This window comes from Eleutherodactylus coqui, chromosome 6 (genome assembly GCF_035609145.1).
Source record: "Eleutherodactylus coqui strain aEleCoq1 chromosome 6, aEleCoq1.hap1, whole genome shotgun sequence".
NCBI lineage: Eukaryota > Metazoa > Chordata > Amphibia > Anura > Eleutherodactylidae > Eleutherodactylus > Eleutherodactylus coqui.
In genome coordinates this window covers 49,442,477-49,461,672 of record NC_089842.1, presented here as the reverse complement: position 1 = coordinate 49,461,672, position 19,196 = coordinate 49,442,477, and the positions used below count along the sequence as shown (strand labels likewise).

At 43.9% G+C, this 19,196-nt stretch overlaps 1 protein-coding gene across 7 annotated transcripts in view; it reads right to left on the bottom strand.

The window, feature by feature from the left end:
* LOC136632131 (cyclin-dependent kinase 11B-like) overlaps positions 1 to 19,196 on the bottom strand; it is a 43,415-nt gene that overhangs the window by 8,469 nt on the left and 15,750 nt on the right. For 5 of the 7 annotated variants that reach the window (XM_066606780.1, XM_066606778.1, XM_066606782.1 and 2 more), the window contains 7 exons: positions 15,989 to 16,111; positions 13,871 to 13,966; positions 13,553 to 13,699; positions 11,996 to 12,061; positions 9,158 to 9,363; positions 8,980 to 9,070; positions 7,104 to 7,225 (listed from right to left, as the gene is read on the bottom strand). In XM_066606780.1, the coding sequence (XP_066462877.1) occupies positions 7,104 to 7,225; positions 8,980 to 9,070; positions 9,158 to 9,363; positions 11,996 to 12,061; positions 13,553 to 13,699; positions 13,871 to 13,966; positions 15,989 to 16,111 (851 nt within the window). The remainder of the gene's footprint in view (positions 1 to 7,103; positions 7,226 to 8,979; positions 9,071 to 9,157; positions 9,364 to 11,995; positions 12,062 to 13,552; positions 13,700 to 13,870; positions 13,967 to 15,988; positions 16,112 to 19,196) is intronic. The other 2 variants (XM_066606779.1, XM_066606785.1) reach the window with 1 other exon arrangement.

The following is a 19,196-nucleotide window of genomic DNA, read 5'->3' as shown; positions in this document are numbered from 1 at the left end:
CCTCCCAGTGCGACTCCTCAATGGGCCCTATGTCTGCCTCCCATTTTGCTCTTGTTGATAACGGGTTGTGTGCATTGACCGTGTCCTGTATATGGGAATATAGTACAGATATTTTCCCCGCTGTGGTGGTGGCTTTTCCTATTATGTCCGCTACTATATTTATTACCATTGTTATTTCCGCCGTGTTTTTTTCCGCTTGTATAGCGTGTCTAAGTTGCAGATATTTGTAAAAGTCACTATTGGGGATGTCGTGGTTTTGCCTTAACTGCTCGAAGGTTTTTAGTTCCCCCCCCTCCAGTATCTGGTCCATTCTCCTAACTCCCCTGTCTTTCCACCCTTGGAATCCTTTTAGCTTGTTGATTTCTGGCAGGTGCGGGTTATTCCATATGGGGGTATGTTGTGTGCAGTTTTTTATATCAAGCATGTTTCTGGTCTTCCACCATATTTTATGTATCAATAATAGCGTGGGGGCACTTTGACCGTTTTTTTTAAACGCTCCACGTTCCAGGGTTTCAAACAAATGTGATCCGTTAAAGAGATTTTTAAGGATTCTGAAACTAGCGTCGTGTGTTTCTTCTGTCTCCCATCCCCTGAGATGTTGCAGCTGGGAGGCCATGAAGTACGAGAACGGATTGGGCAAGGCTAATCCTCCCTTTTCTTTTGAATTGTATAGCAGTTCTAATTTTATCCTAGGTGTCTTCCCTCCCCATATGAGTTCTCTAAACAGTCCCTTGGCCTTGTGGAAAAATTTTTGTGTTATCCAGTGTGGGGAGTTGTGTATTAGATACAGTAATTGGGGCATCCATATCATTTTTATAAGATTCACTCTTCCTATGATTGTCATGGGTAGTTTTTTCCATATGTGAAGTTTTTGTTTCCATTTTTCCATAAGTGGTTCCAGGTTTATTTTCCCGTACTCACTGACCTCTTTCGTAATTTTAACTCCCAGATATTTAATTGTTGGGGTGCATTTCAGGGTTAATTCTCTGTTGGCAACTTGCATGTCTGGGGTGTCTATTGATAGTGTTTCGGATTTGGTCCAATTGATAGCGAGTCCTGAGAAGGCTCCAAATTCTTTTATTGTTTGCATCGTGGTTTCTAAAGATTTTTCCCTGTCCCCTAAAAATAATAACATGTCGTCTGCATACAAAGCGATTTTCTCCTCCATGTTTCCTCTTATGAATCCCACTATTTCCTGGTGTGACCGAATTTTGCATGCTAGGGGCTCTATTGCAAGTGCAAACAGGAGTGGCGATAGTGGGCATCCCTGCCTTGTCCCTCTATGTAGTGGGAATGTTTCTGATGACCCCCCGTTGATGGACACATCCGCCTCCGCTCTAGCATATAGGAGTTTTACTCGTCTCACAAATATTGGGCCACAGCCCATTTTTTCTAGTACCTTCCACAGGTATTGCCACTCAACGCTATCAAACGCCTTGGCCGCGTCCAGTGAGCATATGATTCTGTCTCCGGTATTATCTACGGGTATTTGTAGGTTTAGAAATACTCTACGGATGTTCGTAGCCGTTGATCTTGCTGGTATAAACCCACTCTGGTCTGGATGCACCAAGGTGGATGCCACTTGTGATAGCCGCTTGGCTAAAACTTTTGCTATAATTTTGACATCCGCGTTTAACAGCGATATCGGCCTATACGAGTCCATCAACAGGGGGTCCTTTTCTGGTTTTAACAGAATTATTATTTTTGCTTTTCGCATTGTTTGTGGTAGTTCCCCTTCCTTTTCCGCCCCCGCCCATGTCTCCAGGAGTTGTGGTAATAAAGTGTCTGCATGTTGTTTGTAAAATTCTATTGGGAAACCATCCTCCCCTGGGGCCTTGTTATTTTGCATATCTTTTACTGCCTCTTGCATCTCCTCCAAGTCTATTGGTGCATCTAGAAACTCTCTCTGTTCCTCCGTCAATTTATGTGTTCTTATATCCGCCAAGTATTCCTCGATTTGTTCTACCGTTTTTTCCAGTTTCGAGGAATACAGAGAGGAGTAAAATTCCCGTGCAATCTCTCTTATGGATGTTGCGTCCCTGACTATCTCGCCTTGTGCGTCTTTTAGTTCAATGATGTATGTGGGGCTAGTTTGCGCTCGGGCTATAACTGCCAGCATATGTCCCGTTTTTTCTCCCTCCTCATAATATGTCTGTTTCCTGAACCCATTTTTAGTGGCTGCCGTTTCTAGGACGTATTTATTAAGGGCCTCTTGGGCCTGTTTCCATAGGTTGAGTGTTGTTATAGTTTTCTCTTTTATGTAATTTTCTTCTGATTCTTTTAGTTTGTCTCGTATTTTTTGCCCTCTTTCTCTATGTCCTTTTTTTGCCTGTGTGATTTGCTGTATGTATACCCCCCTCATATATGCCTTCATGGCCTCCCAGCAAATCGTCATACTTGTGGTATCCTTATTTAATATGAAGTATTCCTCTAGTGTTTTTTTCACTATTTCCTTGTTTAATATGTTTAGCCAGTGCGAGTTCAGATTCCATCTTTTTTGGGAATGACTCACAGTGTTACTGTGCTGTATGTCCAGACGTAGGATGGAGTGGTCAGAAACAACTCTTGGTAGATATTCTATCGAGGTTATATCTCTATATATCTGAATATTCCCTACCGCTAGGTCTATTCTAGATAAGCATTGGTATGTGGATGAGTAGCAGGAGTATTGTTTGTTTGTGGGGTGCCGTGTTCTCCATATGTCTATCAATGATATCTCGTTTATTAGTTTACCTAGTGGTGTCAGGTTCCTTTCTTCGTTTGCGTTTCTTGCCCTTAGTCTGTCCTGTGCAGGGTTAATGACCGAATTAAAGTCGCCTATGATAAGGACTGGAATGTCCGGTTTATCTGTTATGAAACCTATAACTTGCCTCATTATCATGTTATTATATGGTGGCGGGATATATACTGAAGCTATAATGCATGTGTAGTTGTAGATTCTGCAGTGTAGGCATATAAAGCGGCCTTCTGGGTCAATTTTTCGTGAGAGACATTTAAACGGTATATTTCTGTGTATCACTATGCTGACCCCCCTGGAATACCTCGTGTGTGTGGAGTGGAAGCTCTGTCCCATCCCTCCTATTTTGAACGTGTCCGTATTTTCTTTTGATAAATGTGTTTCCTGCAAGCATATAATAGCCGGGCCTTGTTCCTTGATGACTTGCAGTACTGCTGATCGTTTTGTCTGGTCACTCATACCTCTCACGTTCCACGATACGACCCTTATCCTACTACCCATTTTCCTTGTTTTTTGTTTTCCGCAGGGTTATTATTTTCTGGGCGCCTCCACCAATTTTTGTTTTTATGAGTGAGTCGCACTGGGAGGGTCCCCATCTCTGTATTTGTGTCTCGCCCGTGTCGCCCCGTATATGTGTATGTGTATTACTGTTTGTTCTCCGCATAGGGCTTCTCCAGTAACATTTTGGTTTGGTCCCCCACATCCCCCAGTACAGACATTTCCACATCCCCCAGTACAGACATTTATCCACATTTACTATACATATTTTCGTTATTTGCAACACATTTATCATTTGTACATTTACGTTGACATTTCTTCCCCTTATCCCACCCTGAATCATTTTTCTATCGTTTAACCTTATCCCTTTTAACTGTATCTTATCTAATATTCCCCTAATATGCGAGAGAGAGACCAAACAACAGACACCCCCAACATGTATCACTGATCCGTTGTCTCATCGGATCGGGGTACCAGTCCTCCATTCTCCTACGCGATGCATCCTGTCGTCCCAGGAGCTCCTTTCAGAAATTTTCGGTTCCCTTTGCATGAACGTTTCTTTAGGTGCAGCCTCTTCATGGTGTCTTGCGCGGCGATCTTCCCCTCCGAATCTGTTCTTCATTTTGATCTATCCAGGCACCTGCATCTTTTGGGTTTTCAAAGAATTGTGTCGTGCCCAGCGCTGCCACTCTCAGTTTAGCCGGGTACAGCATCCCGTAGGGCACTTGTAGGTTTCGCAGTCGTCTTTTTATTTCTACAAATGTTGCTCGCTTCTTTTGTATTTCCGTGGAGAAATCTGGATAGAAGGAGACTTTCACGCCATTATATTGGATTTCACCCTTTTCGCGGGCCTTTTGGAGTATGGTATCACGGTCTCTGTAATGCAGTACTTTGATGAGTATCGGTCTGGCTGGAGCCCCCAGGGGGAGGGGTCGTGTCGGTACACGGTGGGCTCTTTCGACTGCAAACATTGCAGTTAGAGTGTTTCTTCCGAACAGTTCGGGCAGCCATGTTTCAAAAAATTCTGCAGGGTTTCTTCCTTCCGTCTTTTCTGGGAGGCCCACAATCCGCACGTTGTTCCTTCTTGACCTATTTTCTAGGTCGTCGACCTTGTTCTGTAGATATTGTATGTCATGCAGATTTTTTTCCACGTCTCGCTGCATCGGCTGTATTGCGTCTTCTACGTCGCTTATACGTTGTTCAGTTTCTGTCAGACGCTCTGATATTTTCCTCATATCTTGCCGTAGCAGGTTTACATTACTTTGCATCGCCCCCATCTGCATATTAAGGTTGTTCAGTGATGCGTTGCCTTTAGTGATTTCGCTGAATATTTCTTTCAACGTAGGCTCCCTGGCGCACCTTTCGTCCTCCTGCCTTTGATCTTTTTTGGCGGCATCTTCTGCACTTTGGGAGGTGTCTCGTATAGTGCTTTCTGAGGTGTCTGCGTGATTTGCGCTGTGCGTGCATATGCCTGGGCTGCTTGCATTATTCATGCTGTCTTCTGTGTAGTGTTCGTCTGGATTGACACTGTTTGCACCTTTATTTTTGTAGTTGGGGTTGTCTGCCTGACTTGTGACTTCCTGCTTATTTCCAGCATGATCTTGTACAGCATGTAGACTATTTTGTTTTTCCTTGTCCTTGCTGTGTTTTGCAGGGTCCGTTGTTGTGTTTGCTTTGTCTGCTCTTTCCTTTTGACTTTCACTTTCTGCATGTACTGTGTCTGCAGTTTCTTCCTCCCCTCCTGCTCCCTCCGTTTGTGTGCTTCTCTGTGGGCTCTCCCGCTCTCCCCTCCGTTGTTTTAGGCTTATGGAGTCCTGTTTTCTGCCCCCCTCCTCCCTGGCATACCTTGCCAGTTTACGTGCTGTGTCTGCACTGTTTGTGCTGGGCCGCGGTATGAGCGTTCTCGGCTCCCTCCCTCCGGCGCCATGTTGTTTCTGCCTGCCGCCGGCTTCATCTGCCTTCCCCCGCTCCTTGCCTCGCACCATTAACTCTGCTGCTGTCTGTTCTGTCTCCGGAGCTTGCTACTGTGCCTCCGCTGCTTTTTGATTGCCTTTCGGCGTCTCTGGGTCCCGTTAACAGGATGGGAATGTCGGATCTTGCAGGAGCTACTCTGAGATGCGACTATCTACATCTCCGGCCAGGCTCCGCCCCCCTTTGTCTTACTTTAAAATCCATTTTTGGTCTTGTTCATATTACCTGCACTTAAAATCCGTCCCTACGTGTCTTATTGAAATATGATTTATAATCTCATATAAGGCATGCACTTCATATGGGGTTTCCTTATTTTTGTCCACCCCTGTACACACATACACCATCTCTTTTTGTTAGCCATTAAAAGGTACCATATCTACAAGATTACTCTTACTCAGAACGAATCACATTTTGCCCTCCCATAGAGATGAACTGGCATGTGTGCACATTCTTCTGAAGAAGAGCCAAGCTGGTGTGTGTGGAGCAACGGGGCACGTCACCTAAACCAGAAGTACCAGAACTTAGTTTTTGGTGCTTACACTTAATGGCAAGTTCTCTTTAAAAGGGAATGTGTCGTTTCATGCAGCCCTACATGTGGGCAGCACAAAAAAAAGACAGGCCCGGTCATTCCAAAGGACTATGATCTACCTTGTAACACACTTGCAGTCTACGACATAGTCTTCTGCATCCCCAAATGACATGAATGAGAAACAATGTTTTAAAAGGAGCAGGACACAGGAAAAACTGTCCACTCAGCAGCTCCTCTCTGGCTTCTCCACGCAGCTCAGCTTTATTGATCGGTCTCTCCCTAGAACACCTCAGTGTTTCAGAGTAACATACAGATAAGTGTAACGAAGGAGCCTGTTGGTATTACACGCTGCCGACAATTAGGGAAGCATGAATGTGATGACAGGATCCTTTTAAAAAGGGTTTCCTACAATAGATTTCATACTACACTGACTAAATAAGCCATAAATCTGAATATTGGAGTTCTGATGCTGGCCCCCTTACTGATTCCCCAAAACAGGGATGCCTACCCCACTACTTGCGCCATTACTTTACAATCAAGTCAATATGCAATATGGAAACAGCTCAACTGTCATGCTTGGCTGTTTGCCATGTTTTTAGGGGTCATTCCCACGGGTATATGCGTAAAACGCTGCGTGGATCACACTGCATTTTACTGCCATGTGAGCCAACTGTCGCCACATATGGCAGCGATTGTGCACTGCCCATGACAGCGAATCTCATGCATGCGATCATGTGCATTGTAACTAGTTTGGTTTTTTTTTTTTTTTAAACTCCCCGCTATGTCTCATAGCGGCATTGCGTATGTACCACCGCCCACGCGCAATCCATAGTGTATTGACAGTGTTGAATACGCAATCCATAGAGAATGGTGTTTTTTTTTTTTACAGGCGTATTACAAGCAATGTATATACACTAATGTGAATGGATCAATGAAAATCAACGTACTTTCATTTACCCCATTAACAGCGTAATACATGATGAAATCACGCTTGTGGGAATGAGCCCTTCTAGCGAGTGACTTTACTTAGTCACTCCTCTCCACAGATTGTTCTAAGAGTGAAGGTGTCAGCGGTTGGACCATGAAATTCGATCATGGGAAAACCCCTAAAAAGTAAAATTTAGCAAAGGCAGCAAATCGTGTGTGCGGATGTACCAGTACCACCACAAAGCAGTACATTTCATTCCAGCTGTCCTTGTACGTCTGTCTGTAACGCCCACAATCAGGAAATGGTTGAGGCTGGGAAGCAAAAACTATCACTAAACTGTGGTGAAGGAAGATAAAAATATCTCACTGAAAAAAAAAAAAAGAAGATATTTGCAGGCCAACAATTATAATTTCAGCAGTCCTACCGCTTCTGATTCTTACCCGGACCCTGATAATATTTTCATGCTGGGCTTTCAATATGGTGTTGATCTCCCGGAGAGACGTTATAGGGAAGCCTTCCTTCTCTTTTTCCATTTTTAACCTCTTCAGTGCAAATATTTCATCTAGGAAGCAATAAGGAAAACAAAAATAAGTGTCAGATGTCTTAAAATGATTGGACACCGCTAATGTGACCGACAGGATTCTGCCTAGTCTCTAACAGAACAGTGCCCCCAGTGGTCAAGTCACAAAATCATGGTTTTCTAACATGGTGAACGTACACTGATAAGCTATAATATTAGCTCCTTCCTGACATCAGGCAAACATATACGGCGTATATTGGGTGTCTGTGTATGAAGCAGGCTTGGGAGCTGAGCCCACTCCATACATGGTGTGTATTGGCCATCTTTGACAGCTGACACCCGCCAGTAACAGTCACAATCGGAAATAACTCTGATCGCTAAGGTTAACCCTTTAAATGCTGTTAGGGATACTCGTCCGAAGCCAGGAGAATGGGAGGTAACATTGCAGCCTCCTATTGGCTGCAGCAGTCACGTGACTTCCTGTTACATCATGTGTCATCAGGACCACAGTGGGCTGTAGCGCTGACACTCGGTGGCCACTGAGGGGCAAGTACACTTCTGTTTATTATTTTCACACAGGGGGTCCTATTGAAAATGGGTTGCCCAGTAACCGGACAACTCCCCTTCAACCCCTTCATACCATGAAGACCTTCAACCCCTTCATACCATGAAGACCTACTGTTTTGGGTCAGAGCATCTTCAGTCATCTATCCATCACAAAATGGCTCCCATCCATGTCGCTCCAGCCCTTATGCTTGCCTATTATTCTGCTTCCAACACAACTACAATGTTATTCATTTCACCAGTCAGCGGTTTTAATATTATAGCTGATGAGTGTATAGGCCCACACATTACTTGTCTATATACTACTAACGATTAAAAGGCATTGAACAGTGTTAGAAAAACATGGCTTCTTTCTTCTTGAAACAGCGCCACAGCGGTAAATAGGTTGTGTCTGGAAATACAGTTCATTCCCCTCTCTACAATGAGCTGCAATACCAGACACTACCCATGGACAGGTGTGGTGCTGTTTCAGGTCGAAAGCAGCCATGCTATTCTAATTCTGTACGATCCTTTTAAAAGGGACAATATACAAGTAGGAGCTATGGAGAGGTAAAACTCTAAGGGTGGCCTTACACTGGACAACTAGTAGACAATAAAAAACATTTCTTGAACGAGTGATTTTCAGCAAGAAATCGCTCAGTAGTGGCTAGTCACTTAGTTTCAGATTAATGCAATAAAGCAACCAGTGAGCGGGTTTTTACTTAGTGTAAATAGGTATTCATTCATCCTTGAAAGCACTGGAGCGATAGCTGTCCCATGTAAGGCCACTCATTGGGCTATGTTCACATAGCAGAATCTGACAAGGAAGCTTCAGCGAAATTCCAGCTGTAAGTGGAAGAAATTAGCAGCTATTCTGTTGTGGTATTTGTTGTGGATTCACACGCGGATTTAGCCATCAATGGGCAAAATCTGGGTGCAGAATTTCCAACATGATTCCCTGCGGATTGCCGTCAAATAGCGACAGGTTACGTCTTTGCAAGGAAAAGCATTGGAAGTTCTGCATGCAGATTTGTCCATTTACGGGGGTAAATCAGCGTGCGAATCCATAGCAAAACACACAGCAGAAACCTGCAGCTGCACCTTTCTGCTTTGGTTTTAGAGTTGGAATCCCCGCTGGATTCCGCCGTGTGAACATAGCATTCATTGCCCTCTTAGGCGATCACTTTTGTGCTCCCTCCCTCAACAGAAATTAATACATGTCAAAACTGTGAAAACCCAAAACATTTGCAGACCCGTCTTCTTGTCCTTTGCTCTGTACACAACTCCATAGGTTCCTTCCTCGATCCGATTCAGGCACTGAAATTCCTCCACACTGCGGCAGCCCTGCAGAAATAGGAAAAAAACAGTTAAAGGAGAACCGTAACACATATCAGACTAAGCTGTACTTTACAGGTGTGCTCCTCATTTTACCTGTAGTGCTGGAAGATATTTAGGCAATTCTTGCTTCAGCTCAACAGGTGACATGACCGGAGAATCAGGGACATATTCGCCATCTGTCCGCGCAATTGAATGTGGGCTTTCAATTCTAGTTTCTTCTTCCTCCTCCTCATCTTCCTCCTCTTCTTCTTCTTCCTCCTCACTCTCAGAAGAGTCGTGATCAAATCTGGACTCTGTGACTACAAAACAGATTGTGTTAGTGACAAAGCCGCAGCTAATGTACTGAACAATGTGGTGATCTACATTATACCATTCTGATCACCGATCATGTAAAACATAAAAACACAAAATAAGACAATATTTTTCCGTCTCCGTTACATAAAATCCCAAGTGAGGCGGTCACATGTTAGCAAAGAAAGCAACTGGGGGTGGAGGGAGGTTTACATGAAGAATTCAGGTTTCTATCTGCAAAAAAATACAGCTGATCGCATAGAAATCAATGTCAGCAGCTTCGTCCTTGCAGGAGTGATCGTGGACAGGACTATGAGAAGAAGCAATGATTGCCTCCTATGCGGTCCCATGAGACAAATTGTTGGCTGCCAAGTAAGCAATTCAATATCTATAGCAGGAAACTGAAAATGTAATGTTGCTTTAAAAATACATTTTTTGTTAATTACTGTAAAATCTGTTAATCATCTCATTCATTGGGGGTCACTGCCAAGACCATGGGTATAGCTGCTGCCACCATGAGGCAGACACTAAGGCCTCCCTCATACAGACGTTTTTGTACAGCGTTTAGCACTGCCTTTTCAGCGCAGCACTGAACACTGTACAACGCTCCAATTCATTTCAATGGGGCTGCTCACACAAACATCAAAACACTGCACTTTGACAGCGATGCATGTTCTATCTTTGGCCTTTTTCAGCCCTGTGTCGCCTATTGAAATGAATGGGTAGCGGTTTCAGCAATGCTGAAAACGTGGCCCAACTTGGTACAACGTTTTTTAATGCAAGCTCTAGCTACACTACCTTAAAACAAAAAAAAAGGAAATACTCATCTAGCTGATGTCGTCGGGGTCCCCGACGCTTTCCTCCGGAGCTCCGGGCAGGCTGCCGGCCACTTCTCAAGCTGACAAAACCTCCAAAGCGAGAGATTGCTCTAAATGTTTCAGGATTGCCAGCTTCGCCAATCAGAGCTCAGAGCTGTCCCTCGATGCACCAATCACAGCCATTCAATAAATGCATCCAGTGCGGGCTGTGATTGGCTGAGCCTGCTGGCACTCAGTGGGCTCAGCCAATCAGAGCAATCTCTTCCTGGAGGCCAGATTTTCAAACCCCATCACTAACAAAGGATCCTCTGTTGGCGATAACAAGTGCCGGGGGCTTTGGAGAACAGCGACAGGGACCCGGACAGTGCCAGCTAGGTGAGAATCGATTTTTTTTCCCCAGCAGCCAAAACATTGTTAAAAATGCATGACAACACTGCTGAAACCGCAGTAAACGCAGCGTTGAAAAACCCTGCATTTCTGCAAATGCCTGTGTGAGGGAGGCCTCAGGAGAAAAGTGTTAGCTCCTCTTATAGGCTATAACCCTGCTGCAGCCACTAAGCCAAGACTGTTTGTATGCAAGCAGCATGTCTGTAGGAGGAAAGAAGCAGTCCCTACGGGTGGGAAGAAGCGAGCAATGTTGTCAGTGGATCGCCGCGACCAACAGTGGCGTCAGAGGATGCAAAAGTGCGCACCTAGTAGAATTTTGTGAACATACGCATAGAAGGATAGAGGCCTTGTGGAACACTGCCCAGGAGAGGGTGCAAGGGAATGTATCACATTGGCTCGTAATGTGATTAGGCCACATAACGGCGACAGAATCTTTCAGACACGATTGAATCGGTTACCTTATTTGTTTTCTGTTTTGTTTGTCTTAAATCCAAAATATTATTATTGCAGGAAAGTAATGACTTCTTGTATGTTTAAATAATACAAATCTAATTGCAATTTTATGTTTACAAGTAATCAAATGTATAATTTCTGTTAGGGACCTGCGCGTCCCATTCTTTACTGCCTCTTCCAGGTCTTTAAACCTGAATTAGTATTAATGTAACCTGCATTTTCATTCTGTAATATACTCAATAAAATAAGATTATTTTTCAAACAATGTACTACTGGAATGGTAAATTCCCCTCCCGTTGCAGAGTCACTGTTTGATTGGCTGTTTTGAGGATGTCACATCTACAACATGTGACTGCTGCAGCCAATCATGGTACACCACCGAGGCCAGTGACTGGCTGCAGCAAGTATTTAAGATATGATATCATCACTGCAGTCAAATAAACCAGGAAGGGAACACCAGAGCGGCAGAGCTGAAGCAGCAGGGATATTATCCAGGTTAATACTGCACCTTTTTATACCATTTACCCCAATCCTGGAAATCCACCTTAAATGAGTTTTTCAGAGTTAGATTTTTAAGAATACTGCCTATGCGGAAAAATAAAACAGACTATCCTCACCCCTTCTGGCTCCTCAGTTCAACACCACCTCTCTGTTCATCTCGCAGGATCTATTTACAGGCTGCAGAGTTATTCTGTGACATCCTGCCTGTAAGCAGAGCACTGGCAGGGTGAACAGAGAGGTGGCACTAGAGCTGTGGGGAGGCGGGACGGAAGAGTATAGTCCGTTTTATTTTCCCACATGGCCAGCATTTTTAACAAAATGGTACATAGCTCAGAAAGCTTTTTAAACCTTGTCTAGCCTATACCATTCGTCAAGCAGCTGACAATGATAAAAGGCAACATCGCTGTGAATTAGTGGATCACCTTTATCAGTTAGCGATTGTTACAAATCGCATCTATTGCTCAAGTATAGTAAGACTTACCAACAGGAATGTGATTCCTATGCTCTCTCTCCTCTTCCTCGCTCATCTCTTCATCGCTGACCTCTTCTGTAACACAATCAGTACAAATCTATTAGATGAATAGTGAATATTGTTTTTTCTTTAACATTTCTTCTTCAGCTATGGCAGGTGTTAAGTCACAAGGGTTGGGGGGGGGTAATAGATTTCCACATGGTATCATGGGAAACAAAGAGTAGGGTTGCCTCAGGGCAATCGGGGAAGATTACCCCCATCACTTTAAGAACCACCCCCAAAGTTGTCGTAAAGAAAGGCAGCTCCACTATATATGCAACACTGTGCCTCCTGGACTGTTACAACCGCAGCAAACATCTGGGACCGAGGGATACCAGCTGTGGAGGGATGAAAGTTCCTGATACATCAAGACATTATTTGGAAACTGGTCTATTGAGCTTTAGTGGCAATGACAGCTTTGTGGATAAGGTGGAAGCTTCGAGTCAACTGCAACTCGTGAACAGTTTACCCAACTCCCTCCAAAGCCTCACAATATGAGGGCAGCTGCGCAGAGAGATGCTTTATAGATCATTGTGATGGCATGTGGCACGGGAAAGAAAGACATCTGTTCAAAGGTTGTTAATGGGCGATGAAGATTACAACTACATTTGGATATTGTATAAAGATGTTTGCGTTGGTGATATTCAAAGGCAAAGCGAGCAGATGGTACATGGACTGGAAGGATCTCTGCAAGGGAAAGCAGGGAAGAACTCGTTAGAACATGAGAAAAGCATAAAGAGTGAAAGGCAAAGAACCTCGCAAGCAAATGTAATGACTAATAGAGGTGAAGTCCGGATTATCAGTAATGGGGAGAAGAAAACCAATTCAGTCTATAAGGGGGATTCGACCGTTACATAGATGGTCTTTGTCGAAGCTTGACAAAGACCATCTATGTAACGGTCGAAATGTCGCTGTATTTCATGATGATGTGATGTTCTGATGGAAATATAAGTCTTTATTGCACCTGAAGATCTGGACTCTGCTGCCTATTTTTCTTTTTTACTCTGCCTGAATCTATGGGATTAGGATTCAATCCCAGTTAGGCGTGCAGGACACTACATGTGGAAGAAACCCCCCCCCCCCTTATGGGTTATGGTGAGTGCTGCTGAAAAGAATTTTCCTTTATAAGGGGGATTCAACAGCCTGCAGAAGATGTTATTAGCAGTGTTTGCTGAACACTAAATGTGGTCGCAGGCATGATCATTCCCAAAGCCCAAGTCCCCGGGAGAGCAGACAAAGTGCCAGGACACACCGTTTGAGCAAGATGAACCCACAGCTTGGAGTGAAGAATATAATCTTCACTTCGAGGTGTGGGTTCATGTTCCCAAGACGGTGTGTACTCGTACTCGGTCTGCTCTAATTATGCAAAAAAAAAAAGCAGCTGTCAGGATTTCAAACAGACACCTTGATGGGACCCCTGGACAGAGCTGAAGAGGAGATGTGAATGGGGTCTAAAGCTGCATTTTATAGAAGTGTTTGGATGTACTTTATGTCATTGCAATAGCTATTCCCTTATAACATTACTACCTGCAGTCTGCTCTGATGTAGTAGCCTCTGAATTGCTTGCAGTTTCCTCCTCTTCTTCCTCCTCCTCCTCCTCATCTTCCACCTCTGCTTCCTCTGACTCCTCTGAACTGGTCTCGTCTTCTTCCTCTGACGCAGATGCGGACCCTACTGAAAGGATATTACAAAAGGATGGTCAAAAATTTAAAAAGGCACAGCTAAAATAGAGGCGAGTGTCATTAGTTGGTCTAAAATGTTGGAAGTAGTCAGAGTAAAGCGCCGCATCCCTACACAGTACATGCAATAGAAGGACATAGCCTCGCCTGAAATAATCTATAATACCTGAGGAGGATTCCGCAGAACTTGTTTTCCGCTCACCGTCACTGATATCTTGCAGGTCAGTCAGAAGATCCCTTACATCTGGTCTGTCTTCTTTCACTGAGAGAAGCAAAAGCAATACAGTTGTGATACGGCATTAATCCGGAGCGTCGCTACTCTGTGGCTTGTTTATTATCAGTGTTGCATAAACACAGATCATGATGGAACAATACAGCTAATGCTGTAGTAGTAAAAGCCATCAATTCAGATGATCTGCTGTCCAGATTTCCATACAAGGAAAGACAGAATGAAAGACGCTTGTACAGATCCCCTCTGTATCCATATTCCCTAATAGAACATATAGATAGGGGTTGTCTTCATGAGAACAACCTCTTTAATAGCCCCCGTTGCTTCAATATAAAAAGCAGGTTTTGCAGCATTCATTTTGCGTGCTATGTCTATGAAGAGACGAGTTGCCCGCTATGTTTCACCTACAAAACTTGTAGTAGGACGGCAGAAGCAAAAGGATTTACGTTGGAGTTAAATAAAGCCTCACTGTATAATCCTCAAGGAACTATTCTCTGTGGTCAACACTTTCTACCACAATGATAAGCAAACTGCAGACTGTCACGCTCCAAGAAACAATCACAATAGGCTATGCTCACATGGGAAGAATTTATCTAATCCTCTAGAGATGAAGCAGGATTCACTAAATCATCCCAGACAGATGTCTGTCCAGCCTTTGCTTGAACACTTCCATTGAAGGAGAACTCACCACCTCCCATGGTAACCTGTTCCACTCATTGATCTCCCTCACTGTCTTATATCTAATCTGTGTCTCCTCCCTTTCTGTTTCATCCCATTACTTCTAGTCTTTCCTTGTACAAATGAGAATAGGGCTGATCCCTCTGCACTGTGACAGCCCTTCAGATATTTGTAGACAGCTATTAAGTCTCCTCTCAGCCTTCTTTTTTGCAAGCTAAACATTCCCAGATCCTTTAACCATTCCTCATAGGACATTATTTGCAGACCGCTCACCATCTTGGTACCTCTTCTCTGAACTTGCTCCACTTTGTCTATGTCTTTTTTAAAGTGGGGTGCCCAGAACTGGACACAGAATTCCAGATGAGGTCTGACTAAGGAAGAGTAGAGGGGGATAATGACCTCACGTGATCTAGACTCTATGCTTCTCTTAATACATCCCAGAATTTTGTTTGCCTTTTTGCTGCTGCATCACACTGTTGACTCATGTTCAGTCTGCAATCTATTAGTATACCCAAGTCTTTTTCACATGTGCAAAGACATAACTCACAGAAAAAGAAGCCAAATATGCATCCCCAGATACTGCAGGGCAGGTTCAATCACCAGGTTTACTGATAGCATGCAGAGAGCCAGATTACAAAATAAGAGAGCAATTGTTCATGGTGATTGAGCCTGCCCTGCAGTATCTGGGGATGCATATTTGGCTTCTTTTTCTGTGTGTTATGTCTTTGTACACTTTTTTCTCTCACCTCTGTGATTTTATTTTCAGATTCAAAATAGGAATTTAAAAGTTTGGCCTTCTCAACATCATTCTTAACCAATTCACCATTTTCATCCTGTAAACTTCTTATAGCATCTTTGACATTTCTTTTACTTTTGACATAATCGCCAAAGTCTTTTTTTATTGCTTTTGGCCTCTCATACAAGCCTCAATTCATTATCAGCTTTAGCTTTTCTGACACTTGCCCTACAATTACTGAGGCTGCATTATATTCTTCTTTAGATATTCCAGCCTCTTTCCCTTTGATGAACATATTTTTCTACGATTTTAGTATATGTGTTCGTTCTGTTTTCATCCATCCTAGTCTCTTTAAATGCTTCCCATTCTTCCTTCTTTTAGGGATTGTTAACGATTGTGCTTTGAGAATCTCATTTCACAATATTTCCCAACCTTCTTGGAAATCTCTGTACTTGCTGCCTATGCCAATGGGACATTCATGTACTACATGAACATGCTGAGCCCTCAAGAGGAAAGCCATTCCTTGCAGCGGCTCCATATGCATATGCCCTAATAGGACACACATGGAAAGCTGTCCCGATCATCATAAAAGCCCAGCCCTTGTAAGCCCAGGCTTCTGCATTACCTTTAGTTAAGCTTACCTGGTTTTCTCATATCTCCTGCCTCAGCCCTTTCCCGCTGCAGACGTATGGGACTGCGACTGCGGTAATTGACTTTATTTTTGTCACCATGTTCCTCTCTTGCTGTTCTGTGATGAGCAGTTCCTGCAGAATGAAAAATTGTTAGGAAAAAAACTAATTAGAGTTTCAAACTGAAATCTTAAAGCGTTTTCTATTTTTTTTATGTACATGAAAGCTTCATCTTGGCACCATAGTTTTCCAATATTTGTTGCATTTCAGTTCCTCACATTTCTCAAAATTACTGTGAGGAAAAAAACATCCAAAGCAAAAAAAAAAAACTGTCCTAATCATGTAAATCAAGAACGTTTCCATTCCCTGACAGCAAGGAAAAATAATGAAAACTGAAGGATACAAAGTACATGAAGGTTACGGAGTGTTTCACTGAATCAATAATTAAGCTTTATATACAAAGAAATGCAAAATCCCTGTAATGTAAATTAACTGCAGTTATTAGTGACATTTCTGGGCCCAGCTGGACAAGATTCAGCTAATATAGTAAAGAAGATAAAGGAAGCAGATCGGCGCTGTTGTGCTGTCACCTTGTCAGAGTTAGGACTGTCTTCTCATGATAAACCACCCGATTCACCTTATGACACTATATTAACCCCTTCCCCGCCACAGGACGTAAGGTTACGTCATGGCAGGCTGGTACTTACGTCATGTGGATCTTGCGGCTTCCGGCGTCCCGCTGGAACAGCGGGGTTGCATTGGGACAGCGACCTCTGCTATTAACCCCTTACACGCCACAATCTATGTACAGTGCGGCGTGTAAAGGGTTCACAAAGGGAGGGCGCTGGATAGTTTAAAAAAATTAGTTAGGCCGGCGGGCGCTCTTTCATTAGAGAGCGTTGCTACTGCCTAGTGCAATACATTCAATGTCTAAGAAGCCTCTAGCATCGCTCTCCGATCACCAGACAAAAATCAGTAGTTGCACTTGAGCTAAGTATTCATAAAGATCTTCACGATCCACACTTACCCTTACAACATTTCATCCTCTCCTATAACCAGAGAATTATCAGGCCTTCTCAATTCCGCCCCATAGGATGATTCCTGTGCCTTAATTAGAGAGGCCAAAGAGAGACCCTCAACTTTCCCCTCATCAAAAATCCTCTGCTTCATAAAGACGTCTACTTTTTCATTACCTGTCAGGTGATCCACGAGATGCGACTTGATCATGACAAGTAACACTATGCACAACCCCAATAAAAGGCTGTGAGAGGTGAAAAGAAAAAATGAAACCCTAAATTCCTGCATAGGAAAGAGTGCCTCAGTGCAAAATGCACCAGACTGATGCCTGCAGGTGTAAGGTGGTCAGCAAGAATAGAAATACTATAAATGGTCACTCAGGTGTGAAGAGGAAAACCTACTGTGTATAATCGAAGAAGCTGAAAATCAGTCTGTTACAAAGAAATTGCAGTTGCACAAAAGCTGCACAAAGGAAAAGTCAGAGAAGTCAATGCTCCTAAGGCCTCATTCACACGGGCAACACTGCATCGCAGCGAGAAAATCTCAGCGATATCGCATGTAGCGCTACAAAGTCACATGTGGTGCTACAAAGACGACTCTGTAGCACAACATGCGAGGATTTTCAGGAAGGGGCAGGGAGCTTGAAATGTAACCCCTACCCCGAAAATATGCCGTAGCTGGGAAAAAGAAAAAAGTATACATCACCTAGAAGTGCTGTCTAGGGTCCCTGGCAGTCTTCCTCTTCATCTCTTCTGGCCGGGGACTGAAAAATCCCTGCCTCCTAGAAGCGCTGTCTGTGATTGGCTGACGCTTAGCCAATCACAGCCAGCACTTGATAAATGGCTGTGATTGGTTCATCAAGCGATAGCTGTGATTGGCCAATAACAGCCAGCGCTTCCAGTAGGCGGGGATTTTTCAATTCCCAGCCAGAAGATGATAAGGATGATGAAGAGAAACAGTGGCGGGACCTGGGCAGAAGCTGCAGCAGGATCGGACAGCGCTTCTACGGTGATGTAAGTGTATTTTTTAATTTTTTTCCTGCGGTTAGGGCTTAGATTAGGGCTTTGACAGTAGGATTTCCTACTGTCAAAATTGCATCGCAGGAAAATCGCGTTTTCGTGCTATGCAACAGAGAGGAAACATGAATTACAAAACCTCACGAGTCGCGTACATATCGCCGGACTCGAGGGGTTTTTGTGTCGGGTTGTTACATGCTATAAAACATTGCATGTGTGAAGTAACCAATAGGAAATCAAGGGCTTCACATACATGTGATTTGTAGCATTGTAGCAATGCGACAAAATCGCACAACTTTGTCGCCCGTGTGAAGGAGGCCTAAAGAGCAACGGACTCTACAAAGTAACAGCAAAGAAAAACAGGTGGAGTCTTACTAATGATAGTATTGCCCAATGGTTTGATGAAACAACCCTGCGGTTTATATCCACCATGTGACGTGGTTGTATATCACGACTCTGGAAGCTATGTCAACAAATGGGACTGATTGATAACAGTGGCAATGGTCGGGAGAACAACTTCAACAGCAACTCTGTTACAGCAATTTATTTATTTTAACATTTCCAAAAAAGTTTATACTAAAAGACCAAGTCCTGGAAAGAAATATTTGTGCTATGTGGTAAATGGTGACCAACTACTCCACCAACTGTCTGTACTTACCGTAATAGTGACTAAAATCCTTTTGCCTTAAAGGGGTTTTCTGATACTAAGATATTATTGGCCTATCCTCATTGATAGGTAATCTATATCAAATCGGTGGGCGTTTGCTGCTCAAACCCCCATGAGATCAGCGCTTGGTTGAGCACTGCAACCACTTCACTGCATATCAAGCATCTGAATCCCATCCACTTGATGTCACAAGTCTGAGAAGAGGCCATGGTGCTCATCCAAGTGTCACAACTAGTGATGAGCGAGTATACTCGCTAAGGGCAATTGCTCGAGCTAGCATTGCCCTTAGCGAGTACCTGCCCGCTCGAGACAAAAGGTTCGGGTGTCGGCGGCGGGCAGGGAGCTGCGGGGGAGAGCGGGGAGATCTCTCTCTCCCCCTTCTCTCCCCCCCCCCCCCCCCGCTCCCACCTGCTGACTGTCGCTACTCACTGCTCCCCCGCGCCGGCACCCGAACCTTTTGTCTCGAGCAGGCAGGTACTCGCTAAGGGCAATGCTCGCTCGAGCAATTGCCCTTAGTGAG